Source organism: Diachasma alloeum, unplaced genomic scaffold (assembly GCF_001412515.2).
Source record: "Diachasma alloeum isolate Michigan unplaced genomic scaffold, Dall2.0 Dall_scaffold_00373, whole genome shotgun sequence".
NCBI classification, from domain to species: Eukaryota; Metazoa; Arthropoda; class Insecta; order Hymenoptera; family Braconidae; genus Diachasma; species Diachasma alloeum.
In genome coordinates, this window is record NW_021680512.1 from 430801 (window position 1) to 447328 (window position 16528).

Here is a 16528-nt window from a genome sequence, read left to right on the forward strand (position 1 = left end):
CAAACGTGACGAGGGTCCCGACAGGACGGTTCAACTTCACGAGGGTTACAAGGAGATGGGAAAATTTCATGTGGGTCACAAGGGAATGGTGAAATTTCACGAGGGTAAGAAGGGGATGGTCAAACTTCACTAGGGTCACTAGGGTCACGAGGGTTACAAGGAGATCGTCAAACGTCACAAGGGTTGAACTCCGCGAAGGTCACGAGGATCACAAGGGGATCATCAAATTTCACGAGGGTAAAACATGACGAGGGTCACGAAGGTAAGAAGGGGATGGTCAAACATCACTAGGGTTGTACTCCACGAGGATCACAGGGGATAGTCAAATGTCACCCGGGTCAAATATGACGACGGTCACAAGGGTTACATGGTGATGATCCAACATTACGAGGGTCACAAAGGAATAGTTAAATTTTACGAAGCTCCAACATCCCGAGGATCCCGAGAGGATGGTTAAACTTCACGAGGGTTATAAGGAGATGGTCAAATCTCAGGAGATTCACAAGGGAATGGTTGAATTTCACGAGGGTCGAGCATCGCGTCATAGGAGATGATCAAATGTTATGAGGATCACAAGGAAATGGTCAAATTTCGCGAGGGTCAAATAACACGAGGGTTGACCGTCATGAAAGAAATCCTCGAGTTTTCTAGAAAATTCGATGAAATTTTATGGTTTTATAAAAGAATTAGAATTAGAATTAGAATATGCGCGGCTGGTCACTTAAAGCGCCAGAGTCACCTAAATCATACGATCTTTTGTAACATCCGCCTTAGTTTCCGTCAGACACACAGCTCTGTGTTTCTCACTAGGCTAATAAGGTTGGTGACAGCCGCTTGTTGTAAGTCCTCTGGTTCCAGGAAAGCCTGGCCCCAGATTTTATAGCCACGGAGTGCTAATAGGGGGCATTCACATAAAATGTGGATGACGCCCTCCTTATCGCCTCCGCACAGTCTAGTCTGCATCCCAGCTAATAGCCTGACTAGAGTAGCCGAGGCTGCTTTGCTGTGATGCAAATTTATCTGTACAATGTACACCCGGGTTGCAGCCATAATGATGACTACTTTCCTGGTACCTCTATGTACCTTTCTTCTGACTTTCACCACGGTCTTTCGCAAGCAGCTTGACAGTTGCTTTTTGAATCCCGCAGTGCAGTCTGAAGTTGCAGGCTTTCAGAACAGATCGTAATCGGTCGTCTATCAGCGCAACGAAGTGGGCAATTTTCGCGTCCCTGCTCTCACTGCCCCGAGCGACAATCCACTCTCTGGCTGCAGTCCTGCATTCTGTTTCTCAAGGAAGCAAAGTGCTTCTTGAGTGGTTAGATCTGGGTCTTCCACGTGTACCACAACTCTGTGCTTCTTGGGAAGCTCCGAGGCTGCGACCACATGTACAGTAAGCCCAGCTATTTTATTTTCGGGGAAAAGGCTTTTCAGCCAATTTCCCGTTCCCTCATCAGTGCAGTACACCATTGCCACACCTTCTCTTTCCCAGACACCGATGAAGGTGGGTGCTTTCACCCCGTCAGGTAACGCCAGAATGGCCCCCTTCAGGAGTTTCTTCGCATCCGTTACCTCTTTAGTGCCCATTTTGTGATCCGGATATGACTTCGGCATAACTGCAAACTTGAATGAGCTCGCAGTATTCTGAACATATGTGCCCTGATCCTACGTTCTCATTCTCTTTTCTTTCGGTCTGACTGAGGGGCTTGGCGTGGTACGCTCCGATGGAAGGCGTTTTATTGCCTTCCTCGCAGCCCCCTCCCCCTTACCCTCATCGATCTTCGCTGCTGCATCCGCCAAGGTTGCAATTGCCCCCGAGGTTTGATGCAGCTTCGCTCTCTTGCGACGTCTTCTCTCGGCTCCACTCAGTCTGACCCGATTCACATCGGCACCAGACTGGTCAGCCTTGTCAGACTTCGTGTGTTCGCCATCGCTGGTTCCACCCGAAGTTTATTTTTCAATACTGAGATTTTTTTAGATTGGTTTCCATTTTTGGTCCCACGAGTACCGCGGTTAAGCGTTTTCACCTGGTGCATTGCCGCGATTGCCCAGGGCTTGGCTTGTCTCGGGAGGGTTACACCCAAGACTACTCTCAGAGGTCGCCCAGGTTTCTGAGAGGCACCGTTAGCGATACAGCTTCCCCTGTGCTACGCATCCTTAGGCACGGTATGGCCGAGGCCATGGCTTACGCCACTCACAAACATGGATTGGGTTTTATAAAAAAATAAGAGAGAATTCTTAGGGAGCCCAAGCAATGCTTAAATGTCACGAGGATTGAATATGAGACTCTTGTGAACCGCCTGACCCTTGTGATGTTTGACCATTCCCTTGTTACCTTCTTGACCGTCGTGAAATTTGACCATCCTCTTGTTACCCTCGCGATCCTCGTGATGTTTGACCACCGCGAGATTTGTTATGAAAACCAATTTGTTCTAAAATTTGTTATAAAAACCAGAACATTGGAGCAAATGCGTTAGTGCAAGTTTGAAAAATATCCATAGTACGTGTATCGATACATACTCCATCGTTACATTCAAGTATCGGTACTGGGCATTTGCGTTCGAAAGAGTACACCGTATCAATATGTTTGTATGTATCAAAAAACCCGAGCGGGTCACAAACCCAGCAACCCTCGGTGATTTAACAATAGCATGCGTATGAAATAAATAATTCATTTCTCACGTTTTCTCAAGTTTTTTTTCATTCTTGTTGAAATCACATTTCATGAAAAAAATAACAACTAAACAATCTACAGAACGTGGGGGGGGGAGTCTTGGATTTTGTGATGGTAGGATGGGAGGGTGTCTAAAATGTTCCTAATAAAATGTAATGTTTTTCCCTTTTTCACAATTACTTCGGACGTCAAGGGACTGAGAGAAGATGAGAACATGTCGTCTCTCTTATCTATCAGCTGGACAACAGGCCTAAGAAATAACATGAAAAGAAACTTTCCAAAAATGTCGATGGGAATCATTTTTATAATTGACGTTGTTTTTGGCTGCGTTTCATATCATCCATAAGATGCATGTGGAGGATGATGATAGCATGAGTAGGCAGATTTTTCAATAAAAAAAGAAGGAAAGAAATCTTTTTGCTATTCATTTTTCGGTCTAAAAGACTTTCGTTGTGCCACGTTCAATTTTTGGTGGCCCTGAAAAGGGCCGATCGTAATGCTCTTCATCGAGCTCCTCATGGCAGTTGCTGAAAATGACCTCCTCCAGCAGCCACACAAGCATGAATTCTCCTGGGAACTCCCATCTTCACATGCTGGAGCATTTCAGCATCCACATTGATTGCGGCTGCATGCAGTCATGCCACCAAGTCCTCCACGTTCTTTGGTTCGGTCTCTTAGACTTGTTCCTTCAGATAGCCCCAAAGGAAGAAGTCTAGCGGAGTCAAATCAGGGGATCTAATAGGAATGGAAATTTTTCATTTTCCGGTATACCAGCGAAGCGGGCCAAAGCGACCGAACCAATGTCCAGGAAACTGCTCATTCAGGTAGACGGTGACTTCTTTAGCAGAGTGGTGCTCCATCCTGTTGGTACCACTGAGGTCTAGTGCTGAGTGGTACTACGCCCAGCATTTCCGGAAGTGTCTGCTTAATAAAAGCAAGGTACTGTTGACCCTGAGATGATGAAAAATGTAAAATAGGAAGATTTTCCTAGGAGTATGTCGTATGTGTGCGGATCTGTACCTAATAAATACTCACATTCATATAATCCGGAAGCCGGGACAGAAGTACCCGATCACCCACAATTCCTCCCGACACATTTACTTTCCACCGTGTCTGAAAATTTTTCTCCCTCACCAAGTGAGGATTTTCAACAGTATAACTATGTAAATTATGCTAATTGAAAATGCCTTCTCTAGTGAACAGACTTTCATCTGTCCACATGATTTGGGACAAAAAATTTTCAGTCTGGTAATACAAGGCCAGAAAATCTTGGCAGTAGCGCAGACGCTGCTCTGCATCTCCTGGCTCGAGTTTCTGGACCATTGTGTAGTGAAACGGATGAAGAGAATTGTCCAGCAGGATGCGATTCGCCGTTGACTTCAGGCAGCCGGTCTCGCTTTGAATCATCCGACAGCTCGTCATCGGGTTTTCCTCCACGTATGCCAAGACTTGCTCTTCGTCGTCAAGACGACGTTGACGTCTCCCTCCGTGATCTGGCATCACCTGGCCCTCCCGCATGCGAGCATCCACATCCTGGAACACTTGTGGATACGGATGTGGCGGATGGGGGTATTTCTCACAATATCTTTGCGCTGCCTATGCTCCATTACAGTCTCATTTACCATACATGAGATGCATGTCAGCGTACTCGTTCGCTGTGTTCTTCTCCATGATTTTTGAATTCACATCTTACTCCGGCAAAGAATCAGTCGCGACTGACTCTCCCTCTCCAAAACACAGTATTTACTTCTAGTTTTTGTTATTTATCACTGAAGAAGTGTCCGAGAATCCCCAAGAACCCCAGTGTTTACATAAATAGAGATCAAAAGACGATGTGAATAGAGGAATCAAATTTCGTTTTCTGTATTTATTCTATTTACTTCTTCTCTTATTTCACTCCAGAATGTAAACATTGGAAGATTGTGAAGGTTTTCGAAGTTACTCCAAGGATGAATGGAGAAAATAATAGGTAAATATTGTGTTTCAACGAGAGAGAATCTGTGTTTGATTTTTTGCCGAAATTATACTTGAAATGAAAAATGGAGTATTACATACTGAACGAGTATGTCGATATGCATTGTATTTATAGTGAACACGAGTGTCATGGAGTAGAGGCAGTGCAAAGACACCGTGATAGATGGCCCAATCGACGACATCCGTAACCACGTGAGTATCTCACAAAGCACAAGGTCTCGGCGGGACCTTGACGTCGGGGAAGAAGTCTCGGCATGTGTGGAGGAAGATTTGATAACTAGTTGTCGGGCGAGTGGAAGAGCAATCGACTGTCTGAAGTCAATAGTTAATCGCATCCGGATGCACGATCCTTTCCACTCATATGACTATGCAAAAGTTGAGAAACTCAAGCCAGAAGATGCGGAGCAGTGTCTGCACTACTGCCGAGAGTTTCTGGCCTTGTATCACCAAAATTAAAATTTTCGGACCCAAATCATGCTCACTTATGTTCACTAAAGTAGGCATTTCCAATCAGCATACTTTCACTGATTGCGCTGTTTATAAAATTTCCTTGGTGAGGGAGAAGTGTCTTCAGACACAGTGGAAAAGCAGCATATGGGGAAAATGGTGGGTGATAGAGTATTTCATTCTCCACTACCGGATTATGTAAATATAAGTATTTAGTACGCACACCCCCATATACATCAGTACATACATACCACGAGGAACATATTTCTATTTTCCATTGTTCTTCTTCTCGAGGTCAACAGTTCCGCGCTTTACCACGAAGACACTCCGGAAATACTGAACAACATGCCACTCGACGCTAGATCCCATTGATTGTTCAAGAAGGATCGAGCACCACCTCACTTCCCTCCCCAATTCACCACCTAACTCGATGTTCAGTTCCCTGACCATTGGTTCGGCCGTAGTGGACCACTAGCCTGCGCGATCAGACTGCTCGATGAAAATGCGAAATACCGGGAAATAATGTATTTTTATCCGTAGATCCCTTCATTTGACGTCACCAGACTTTTTAATTTGGGACTATTTGGATGATCAAGTCTACAAGATAGATCCAGAGCTCACAAAGAATTTGGTAGTCTGACTGCATGCAGCTGCAACCAATTTGGATGCGGAAAAATCCCAGCATGTGAAAGTGGGAGTTCTCAGACGAATTCATGCCTGCGTGGCTACCGGATGAGGTCATTTTCAAAGGGGGGGGGAGAGAAATGCATATAGAGGTTAGAAAATTGTACTCGAATAGGGGGGATGGTTGTAGGTTTTATTTGAGCCACCCTCATCTCTCCAGATCCATGTTTTGTTTAAATAAAAAATGGAGTTTTTAAATTCTTTCAGAAATCATGGAAATTGAGACGTTATAAGGAGTTGGAAGGGGGAGGCATGTATCTGAAGCGTAGAAAATTGATCCAACAAGGGGGGGGGGTAAAGTCTCCCCTTTTAATCCCCTGGTAAAGACCCAATTACCATGATTTTCCGGAAAATGATTCCTCGCGATTACTTGCGAAATCTTACCATTTCCTTGTGGTCCTCATGAAATTTGATCATTTCCTTGTGACCCTTGTGACATTTGACCCTCCTCTTGTGACCTTCGTGAAATTTCACCATTCCCTTGTGATCCACATGGAATTTGACCATCTCTTTGTAACCCTCGTGAAGTTTAATCATCCTCTCCAGACCCTCGTGATGTTTGACCCTCGCAAAATTTAACCATTCCTTTGTGACCCTCGTGATGTTTGACCCTCGTGAAATTAGACCATCCTCTTGTGACCTTCGCGACGTTCAAGCCTCGTGAAGTTCAATCATCCCCTACTGACTCGATGATGTTTGATTGTCGAAAAAATTTGATTATCCCCTCATAACGTTTGACCTTTATAAAATTTGACCATTCCCTTTTGACCCTCGTTAAATTTGATCATCTCCTTGTTACATTTGTAACCCTCCGCTTATGACCCTCGCCTTGAAAAAAAAATCGATCCAATACTGGCCAAATTGTATCGATACACCCAATGCATCGATGGGTAAGTATCGATACAAAATATTAGGTATTGCGCATAAAAATATCGATAATAGGTAGTATCGACATCTGGCGATACTTCAGAATTTCTTTCTTTTTTTTTAGAGGAATAAGACAAAAATTGCATTTGTGATTTTCTAATTAAAAAATTGAAGGGAAGATGTTGGTGTTACATCACAACCCAGACGAGCACCCCGCCCCACCTCCCTGACCTGCTTGTCAGGCCTGAGTAAAATACTGACCTCCCCCCCTCCCTCCTGTGCGACGTAATATTTGAACGCTCCCATTAAAGAATTCCAATAAAAAAAGAAGATAAAGAACGAAGGAAATAATCTATTCCATAATTGCTTTTTCGTTTTCTGAAAAAGATGTGAGGCGCGAGAGGGCAAGAAGGGGAAATGTGGCCGTAGCTGGGTGAATATGTGGCAATAAACTGTGCGAAATTATTAGAAAAAAAATAATAATTTTCGGCCCTGGAAAAAGTCGTAACAGACTATGAAAAATATAAAGTCAGACAAATTTATTTAAAAAAAAAAATCGTCTGATCGAAAAATGAAGAGGAATTTTCATCCCCAAAAATGATCCTGTTCAATACCCTCGGAGGAAAAGGATCAGTTGTGGGACATCCTGTATATCCCTAGAACTAACACCCAGTTGAGACTCCGGATAACGTTGCACTTGTGGCTTGCTTGACTTTTCATAACGGCGGGGCCGGCAAGGGCGATTCAAGATAAAGGAATTCCTAGATGGGTGTAGGAATTTACAATTTCCAAGGGTGAGCTTGCGACGATTATCATTGTCGCAAGGCACATGACGAAAATTAGTAAAAAATAAAATTCGATCTGAGCCTCGGGGGGAGCTCACACTCCCCTTTCCCTTTTATTATTAAACGAACAGAAACCATCAGGGTATCGTGGAGAGGAGGATAACACCTCTAACCGTCTTTTAATTTTGTTGGGAGATGGCTGGAAAAAAGGAAGAGGAGACTCCGAGAAAAATCTCTTGGGGTCATATCAAGAGGACCCTAATTCAGCTGGTGAGATGCACCGGACCACCAGTCTCCACAATCGGTTGACGAGGGGACTGAAGGGCGAGAGGATGCCCAGAGCAATATTGGGGGAATTCTTCCCGAAAAGGAATCACGTGGAACAAGGAGGGCCAAGGAGGGGGTACAACAACCCCCATCACGTGACATTTTCACGATTTCGAGGGAACTGTGGGCCTACGTGCGAAAATCTAGGCCCCGCAGTTCTCCCCGAGACGTAATAGTTGAGAGTAGCAGTTATTATAGAAGTCAGAGAGCAATAGATTACGTAACAGATTTAGTAGTCAGGAGATTGTAAAGTAATTGAGTTGAAATCAAAGATTAATAGATTTTGGGAAGTAATGATAGGGTTGGAGTAAAAGATTATCAGACATCGAGAGCTGAGTAATCGGCCTGGAGCAGCATAGTCTGGAAGGAGGCTGATTTGCTGGACTTATGGGAGACGAGACGCCTCCTGGACGACCTGGGACGATCCTGAACCTCAATTAACGGACTAAGTGAGATAAGTACCCGTGATAACGGTCAAACTTCTCGTTTTCCTTGGTCTCAAACCATTTAGAGGGGGATCTTCTCCACTTTTATAATTTTGTTAATTGTTTCTGATTTGTAATTTTCGTACATTATTTCTGATTGGTTTCGTAAGGATAATTCGGGCGTTTTTTGATTATTTGTCGTTGCCGGGTCATTTTGACCCTCCCAAATTCGGGATTTATCATTTTTTCTACTTGTATCGAGTCAAACACGAACATTATCTGCTTTTGTAAAATCCTACATTTAATTCTGATTACAAAATATAATTGATTCTTTGAAGCATTAAATTTTGGTGTTGTGTTTCATTCTGCGGGCATTTCTAGGTATTGTTGGGATTTTTTCCACCATTTTGAGTATTTTGGGAGTTCAGGAATTCGAAGAAGGAGTATCGTCCTCCCTCCCCTTTGCTGATGAGACTACGGGTAAAATTGGTTGAGCATAACTGAAGTGGATGTCGAAGTCATCGTGATTTTGTCTATTTTTCACGCCGTAAAAGAACATCGACTGGCGCCTAGCGAAGCGAGGGCCTCCACATTTGTCTACAGAGAGTTATTAGAATTTGGTTAATATTCTAAGGTTACCGAACATTGAGGTTCGTCAAAACCTGTTATACGAGCTGATATGAGTAGCAATTTTCTTCGTTCTCCCGGTTTGCTTCAAAGTCATGATTTTTGTTTTAGTAACATTGACCTCAAGCCCATGAAGATCACAGAATTCGGCAAGCACTTTCCATTTTCGTTGAAAATCGATGTAGGATTCAGCCAAAATCACGGTATCATCAGCGTACATAAACATTTATGTCATTTATACCATCTATATTCACACCCTTCAGATTTTTGTCCCTGAAAAACTATTCTAAGTCTGGTGTGTACAAAATAAAGAGGAGAGAAATTAAGGTTTCTCCTTGTAAAATACCTTCGGTGACCTCGAATTCATTAGAGAACTGATTGCCGGGTCTAACCTGAATTACTGCCTCATCATACAAGGATTTTATGATCCTTATTAATTTGCTGCTGATACCCAATTTTTCTAGCTTGAGCCGCAACCCGTCATTAGGGATAGAATCAAATGTGCGGCGAAAATCAACGAAGACAGGATGGACTTAGCAATTCCGCGAACGGAGTTGAAGGTAGATAGCCGACAGCAAAGTGAAAATTGCCTCTGCGCAACTACTCCACTTCCGAAAACCGAATTGCGAGTCCCGCAAGATTCTGTTTGTCTCCAACCACGTTTCTAATCTATTTTTCAGAACATAAGTTGGAAATTTTTGTGGTGTGGTTGACAAGGGCAATTCCCCTATAATTGGCTGGGTCTCCAAACTCACCTTTTTTGAAAATCATAGATAGCGTGACTTTAGCCCAATCGGAAGGGCAAGGCTCGATTCTGAGAATAACGTTAAAGAGCTGGTGGAGATAGTTTAACCAAGTACCGGGAAGTGCCTTGAAGAATCCATTTGAGATTTGATCCGGGCCAGTTGCCTTTCGATTTCTTAAACAATGTATGACTTTAATTAATTCATATTCAGTAAATGGCTGTTCCAAAGATAGGGTAACGTTCACTGTCGGGATAAATTCATAGGGAGGTCTCAGTGGGTAAATCTCTTTATAGAAATCGTCCCAGGTGGCAATTGGAGATGACATCACATGAGAGGATGTAAGTCTCATCAATTTCACTGCTGACAAAAATTCATGCTGATTTTTTATGTTATTGAAGGCATTAGTGATTTTAATTTTGTGTTCCTTAATGTTGTATTGCAAGAGCGCTTCATATTTATGTTCATTGATATGGTAAATATATTTGGAGTTGGGGCCAAATTTGAGCGTTTACGATTTTTGAAGGAGTGTTTTAGCTGTTTTTTCATTTTGAGGTACTGTTTGTCATACCAGGGTTTGCCGGCAAGTGGGAGAGGATTGGAGGATCGGGCGGAATTAACTGACTTGCAAACACCAATTCTTTTGGCTGACTGACGACTAGCTTGATGAAAATAACTATAAAGGTCATCCGGAGAGTTAATGTTTATACCGCTAATATTTACAAGATTGTAAGTAAGCATTTAATTGCATCAGAGTTGGTGTATATCGGGGCGAGAAGCGTCTCACTTTAGAATATGTAGGGGCGTGATCGGGGGAAGATGGGTGGGGGACAGTCAAAAAGAGAGAGCATGACGGGAAAGTAATCGGAGCTAGACTGTTCTTATAAAACCTCGACGTTATTTATGACATTTACTTGGGACGGCTCCATCCAAATCAAATCAATTACATTACATCGTTAATTCCTGAGTAAGTAAAATTGGCAGGTCTGTCACCCTTAGAATGCCCATTCACTTGTGACGGGCATTCATATTAAAACAGTCATTTAAATTCATAAAATTAACTAGAAATACTGTCCTGCCCGAGTTTTCTTTTTTATGTGAGTTGAGGAGGAGTTGTCATCATGACGTTGGGAATCATAAAAAATTTCGGCACATACAGTGGGAGGGGAGCCAATCCTAGTATTAAAATCTCCACTAATAATTAGTCAATTTATCGCAGGATCGCTATCAAATTGGTCCAGAAGTATTTGGAAATCGACTAAAAAAGTGTTGGATTCTACGGATTGCTTGGCATATACATTACTAATTACAGCGTTAAAATTATTAAGAGACAATCCAATGAATATCCATTGTTCGCATGTGTCGATGACCCTGACTGGGAGTTTCCCAAGTAGGATTTGCCAATCGTCAATCATTGGACCATTGCTTGGTTGAGATCTGGCGTACATACTATTGTGACCCCAACGATGGCCAAAGAATGGCCCAAGTCATGGAAATCCATACATTGAACGCCAATCTCTAACCATAGTATGGACAATATTGACAAGCCAATCATCGGTATGCCATCTCTAGGCCAATATTTGGCCCACTGTAAAACCGCCAAAGGTTGGTGCTGCAATGATAGGGCAAGAATTGGCCAGGAGTAAGAGTGCCAACGATTGGCGCTTCAATGTTTGGCCAATACCTGACCAATTGTATATGCACCAAGCATTGGCACTTTAACGCTAGGCCAACAATTGGCTAAGAGAAGGATCACCAAGCATTGGCGCTTCAATATTGGGCCAATATGTGGCCAATGGTAATCACACCAATCATTGGCGCCTCAATGGTAGGGTAACAATTGGCCAAGAGTAGGACTGCCAACGATTGGTTTTTCAATGTTAGGCCAATAGCTGGCCAATTGTAGATGCACCGAGCACTGGCGCTCCAACGCCAGGGCAAAAATTGGCCAAGAGAAGGATCTCCAAGCATTGGTGTTTTAATATAAGGCCGATACCTGGCCAAAGGTGAACGTACCGAGCATTGGAGCACCAATGCTTGGATAATGAGAGGCCATGAGTAGAGTCGCCAATCATTGGCGGTCAAATACTAGACTAACATTAAATCAATTGCATAAATACTGGGACAGAAAAATTGATTTATCACTGCTTCGTTAAGTCAATGAAAAAATGAAAAAAACTAGAGTTTAGGCATGAAAATTTCTAGATCCAATGTGGCCAACCGCGTGGAATTCTTGCGTATGATATGTGGCTGGAAATGGACGATTGAACAAAACGATTTAGTCGTAAATTAAAAAATGTCATCCAGGTATTATCGTTTACAAAAACATCGAATACTAAAAAAATTGAAGGAGGAATCTGAGAAGTGTATCAATAATTCCAACACAGAATGTAGTTATGATGATTCAGACAATATTGATCATAACAGTGTAATAAAAAACTGTGCAAATTTAGAGGTTAACTCAGTGCTGACTCAAGATCCTGAATTAAGTTCTAAAAATACTGAAGTGCTCCTGGAAGAAGTGGTGGAACCTTGTGACCTTCGACCCATCAATTCATTGGAAGAACAACCTGAGAACAGTTCTGGAGATGTGCATGTTATAGTGAGCGAGACGAACTCGTTAGTAGACTTGAAAGAAGAAATTCGACTATGGACGCTGCGAAATTTGGATAATCTGATACTTACTGTGGTGTCTGACTTACTGGTGTCACTATGAAGAGTAGGTCACAGTGAATTACCCAAAACAGCTCAAACTCTCATTGGCATAAAGCACAATAGATCTCTGAAGCCGCATATTGCCACAGCGTCACATACACAGTCACACGGCAGTATTTTCGGGATGCTCCGCTAGAGGCGTTTACACAACGCAGTTGATAAACGTTAAGGGAACCTTGAGCGTCCCTCAAAGAACCGGTAAAGATTGTGAAATAATTCCGCTTTTCAAAACATTGTTAATTATCAGACAAGTAATAGTTAATAACTATTTGAGTGTAACGTTACAAGGTAAGGAAAATTCTTTTACACTCTCTTGTACTTTATTCGAATGGGATATTAAGAAATTTATAAAACAACTCGTGGTCAGTGCTGTTAACCTCTTGTTGTCAGTACTACTGCAAATATCAACGCTCGTGAGGATTATTTCAGTAAAAATCAAATTCGCATTGATTAACTTTGATTTTAAGTACAATTCAATTCCATTTTTTTTTCATGGCGTTTTCAACGGCTAAGTGATATGACTGTAACGATGTATATATGTGGTTTTTCACCGTATATGTGTGTGTGTTTCAGATGGTCTATATATTATCTAAGTGAAATTAAATATAATTTCGTTCACATAAATTCAGAAATGATGGATTCGATATATGCTATTGTAATTTTCGATGAGGTGAATAAAAAAGGTAAAAAGTTGATGGATATTGTTCCAATGTCCTGGGTTACTGAGGAAAAAGACGGTGAATTTATTTGCAGATATTTTCCTGACGATTCCTTCGAGAAAAGAGAATATTTTCTGAAGAATTTGACACCAGCCCACAAAAATTGGCCTGAGTACCCAGTTGAACTGCTCTCCACTGCAGGTAAGAGTGAGGAAATTTGAAAACAAAGAAGTTCCATTCCAACGCTGACTTTGTTTCAATCTTTAAGACTCTTTGGAGAAAGCAAAGAGACGTTTGCATAAGGCAAAAACCACAGTAGACGTCGATACCACAGATGCTGAATGCAGTGCTCAGAATAAAAAGAAAACATCGACAAAATCTGGTCTTCCAGCCAATAAGCAGTTGAAGCAGATTGCATCAATGAGGAAATTCGCTTCGGCAAGAACCTCTCCTGTGCATGAAATCAGTGACAGTGACGATGATGATTCTGAGAGTGCCAAGTCGTAAAAGAAAACAGGTATTTGAAGCCATTGTTATGTTAATTTTGTTTATTGTAATTCTTTTTTAGACTTATTCACTAATCGATTCAAAATTGCAGTTAGGTTATTTGTAAAAATTGATTCAATTATTGTAATCAGCTCTAGTAATTATCACCTAGCTCAGTGCAACATTTTAGTGGTTCAACATGGATCAACTCATATAGAATACATATTTTATTTTTTAAATGCTCAAAACTTGGCCTGAAAATTACCTTTTCGTTTTTCTTCCATTTTTTTGCGTTTTTTTCAAAATATTTCGAAAGTGAACGGAGATACGACATTCTTATGTAGATTTTTTTGTGTCTCCCGAAATAGGTTATAAAAAATGTCCTCGGTCAAAAACACTTTTTTTCTGATCAACATTCCTAAAATGTTTCTTTAAATTAATGCAAACGAATAAGAATCGTTAAATGTAGATTTCTCCAACGAAAAATGAAGACATTTTGTTTCTCCAATGAAAAAAAAAACAATTAATTTTGATAAGGAATTCGAGATGTTCTTAAATTTTTGAAAAATGTTTTACCTGTTTTTCTCAGTGAAAACACTATTTGAATTTTTGTTGCATTTTATTTTTTACTCTCTCCAGGCGGTTTCAAAACGGATGTACCCAAAGTTTTGACGGATTCGGACGATTCAAGCGACGATGGAATAAACAATATCCAAGGTGAACAACACAATGATTAATTTCTATTTTTTTTTCCAATCAGTTTTTTCTTCGTAATTTTTTTATCATTACAATCCATTGGTAATGTTCGAACACATTTTTTTTTCAATAGAGAAGGCAGATGAATTTTGCCAGGAAATCCTGAACTTTTCGCAAATTTTTGAAAAAGTTTCCACGTGTTTTCTTCAATTAAAACACTAGTTTAATGTTCATTGCATATTCTTTTTTTTTCTCCAGATGGTCTCAAGAAGAATTCATTGGCAGCAAAGGCTGCAAGGAATGTGGAAAATTCAAGTGATGACGAGGAGGTCCTGCAGAATAGTCGAGGTATCAATTCATTATTAACTTTATTTTATTTTATTTCTTTTTTCTATAACGGTCAACTTCTTCTCAATAATTTTTTTCATTTCTTGAAATGGAAGAATTAAAATTTAAATTAATTTAATTTTTTTTAAAGTGGGTGATGTCAATGTTTGAGGAAATCATCTTTTTCTTTTTTTTTAACTAAAGGAAACGTTTATAATTTATGATAGAGCACTCTGGAATTTTTTTCATTCAATTCACAAATTGTGATTTATTTAAATTTTCGTTCTTTTTTTATTTGTGAATTGATTTTTTAGCTCTGATCAGAAAATTGTCAAGCATACACACTCATTGGACCAAAATTATCTTTTTTTTTTCTGGTTTTCATCCATTAAGAATTAGACTTGCGAAATAGAGAAAATTTCATTTGCTTTCTCACTTTGTTTATTCATGTTCAAATATTAATACGCAAAAGCTAATTGTTTATGCTTTTTTCAATCAAAGAAAAATTTTTATGAAATCTTTTTATAGGTCAAGCTGATAATTTGCCTGAAGGAAGAAAAAATAATTCATCGCAGTTTAAAAATTTGACAAAACCTGTTGTCCAGAAACATTTGTCAATGTCTGTCGTTCAGGATGAGCGTTCTCGTGGTACAAATTGATATAATTTATAATATTTATCTCAAGATTTTTGTGAAAATTGTTGATTCATAAGAATTTTTTTGTTGTTTAGATTTTCTGCAACAAATACGAGAAATTATTCACGCAGAAGTGGAGAGTGCTAAATTGAGTATACTTCATGATCTAGCAGCAAAAGTAGGTCAGATGCAGAATACAATTCTTCAGCCTAACATTCCAACTACTCCACATGGATCGCCTAATGAACTGATCAAAAAATTGGATACGAAATTTCCTATCCAATCTCTCAATGATTTTTTAGATTTTGATAAAAAACTTGAAGATGAAAGCCAAGCAGATGCCCTGGTTAGTATGCAAAACTCGTTTTTTTTCTCAATTGAACAAAATATTTTTACTTTCCTATTTTCAGCGTTCTCTTTATCGAGTGCTACTGTTCAGAATCGATAAGCCTTCAAGTTGTGTGAAAACATTAATGGGCCATACTCTGTCGAAAGAGGTATCACTGCAATACTCTGGTTCAGGTAGAGATGTAAATGGCAAACACAAGTTAAGTTGGAAAGAAACAAAAACTAGTCAAATGATGAAACAAGCCATAATCACTCAATTTAATGATCAAACGGAAAAGGATATTCAGAAGCTTACGGCTACCTGGCTATCAGGGGCAGGAGACAGAGACGGCGGTCGTCGTGAACGAGATGAAAAACGAAAAGTTCAAAACGAAACAGAAAACTAAAGACAAATATTTTTTCATTAATCGTTGTGTTATCTATTTCAAATATTTAATATTTTATAAGGTGAACTGTCGAGATAAAGGATGTTTAAGGCTACTAATATTCAATAGTTCTTTGAGATAAAAACTTGGATAAAAGTTGGACAAAAAAGTTGTGTGGAAAATATATTCAATTTATCAATATTCTTGGAAAATACACTACGAAAAAACCGCTTTTATGCTTTATTTTTTTTCAAATGTATGTTGAAAAAATAGTTTAAAAATTAATAATAATTAAAAGAAACTTTGCATTATGAAAAACGTTTTCTTCTTGTAACAGAATATCTGAAAATAAATGATCGATTGGAAGAATAATTAACAGAATTACAGTGAAACTGATTGAGACAAACTTCTAGAAAAATTATCCATTAATAGTAGCGCAGGTCCGTAGCGCAGCACTATTAATTGGCTCACTGTAATTTGCCACTAATGGCCACATATTATTTGAACGTTGGATCCAGGATGGAATAATTAAACGGCCAATATTGGAATTTAGTGTTCTAATATTGGACCAATTATTGACCGATACTGGAACCTTACTTGGGCCCGTGACATGGCCCTTACAATTGTATACTTATGGGCCAGTGTTATCATCCACATATTGGGCCAATAACAAACCAATTGATTGGTCTATAATTGGCCAATATTGGTACTTGGCACACCAGCCTTGGTCCAATTGTGGGCCAAGAC

The 16528-nt window shown here is 40.2% G+C and overlaps 1 protein-coding gene across 1 annotated transcript; it reads left to right on the plus strand.

The window, feature by feature from the left end:
• The first annotated feature begins 244 nt into the window (after window positions 1-244).
• LOC107041718 lies at window positions 245-15982 on the plus strand. Its single transcript, XM_015262406.1, is given in 9 exon segments — window positions 245-262; window positions 3916-4240; window positions 12895-13125; window positions 13193-13441; window positions 14050-14127; window positions 14365-14454; window positions 14962-15081; window positions 15164-15414; window positions 15479-15982. Coding segments are annotated over 9 exon segments (1686 nt in total). The 3' UTR covers window positions 15803-15982.
• Window positions 15983-16528: the final 546 nt, after the last annotated feature.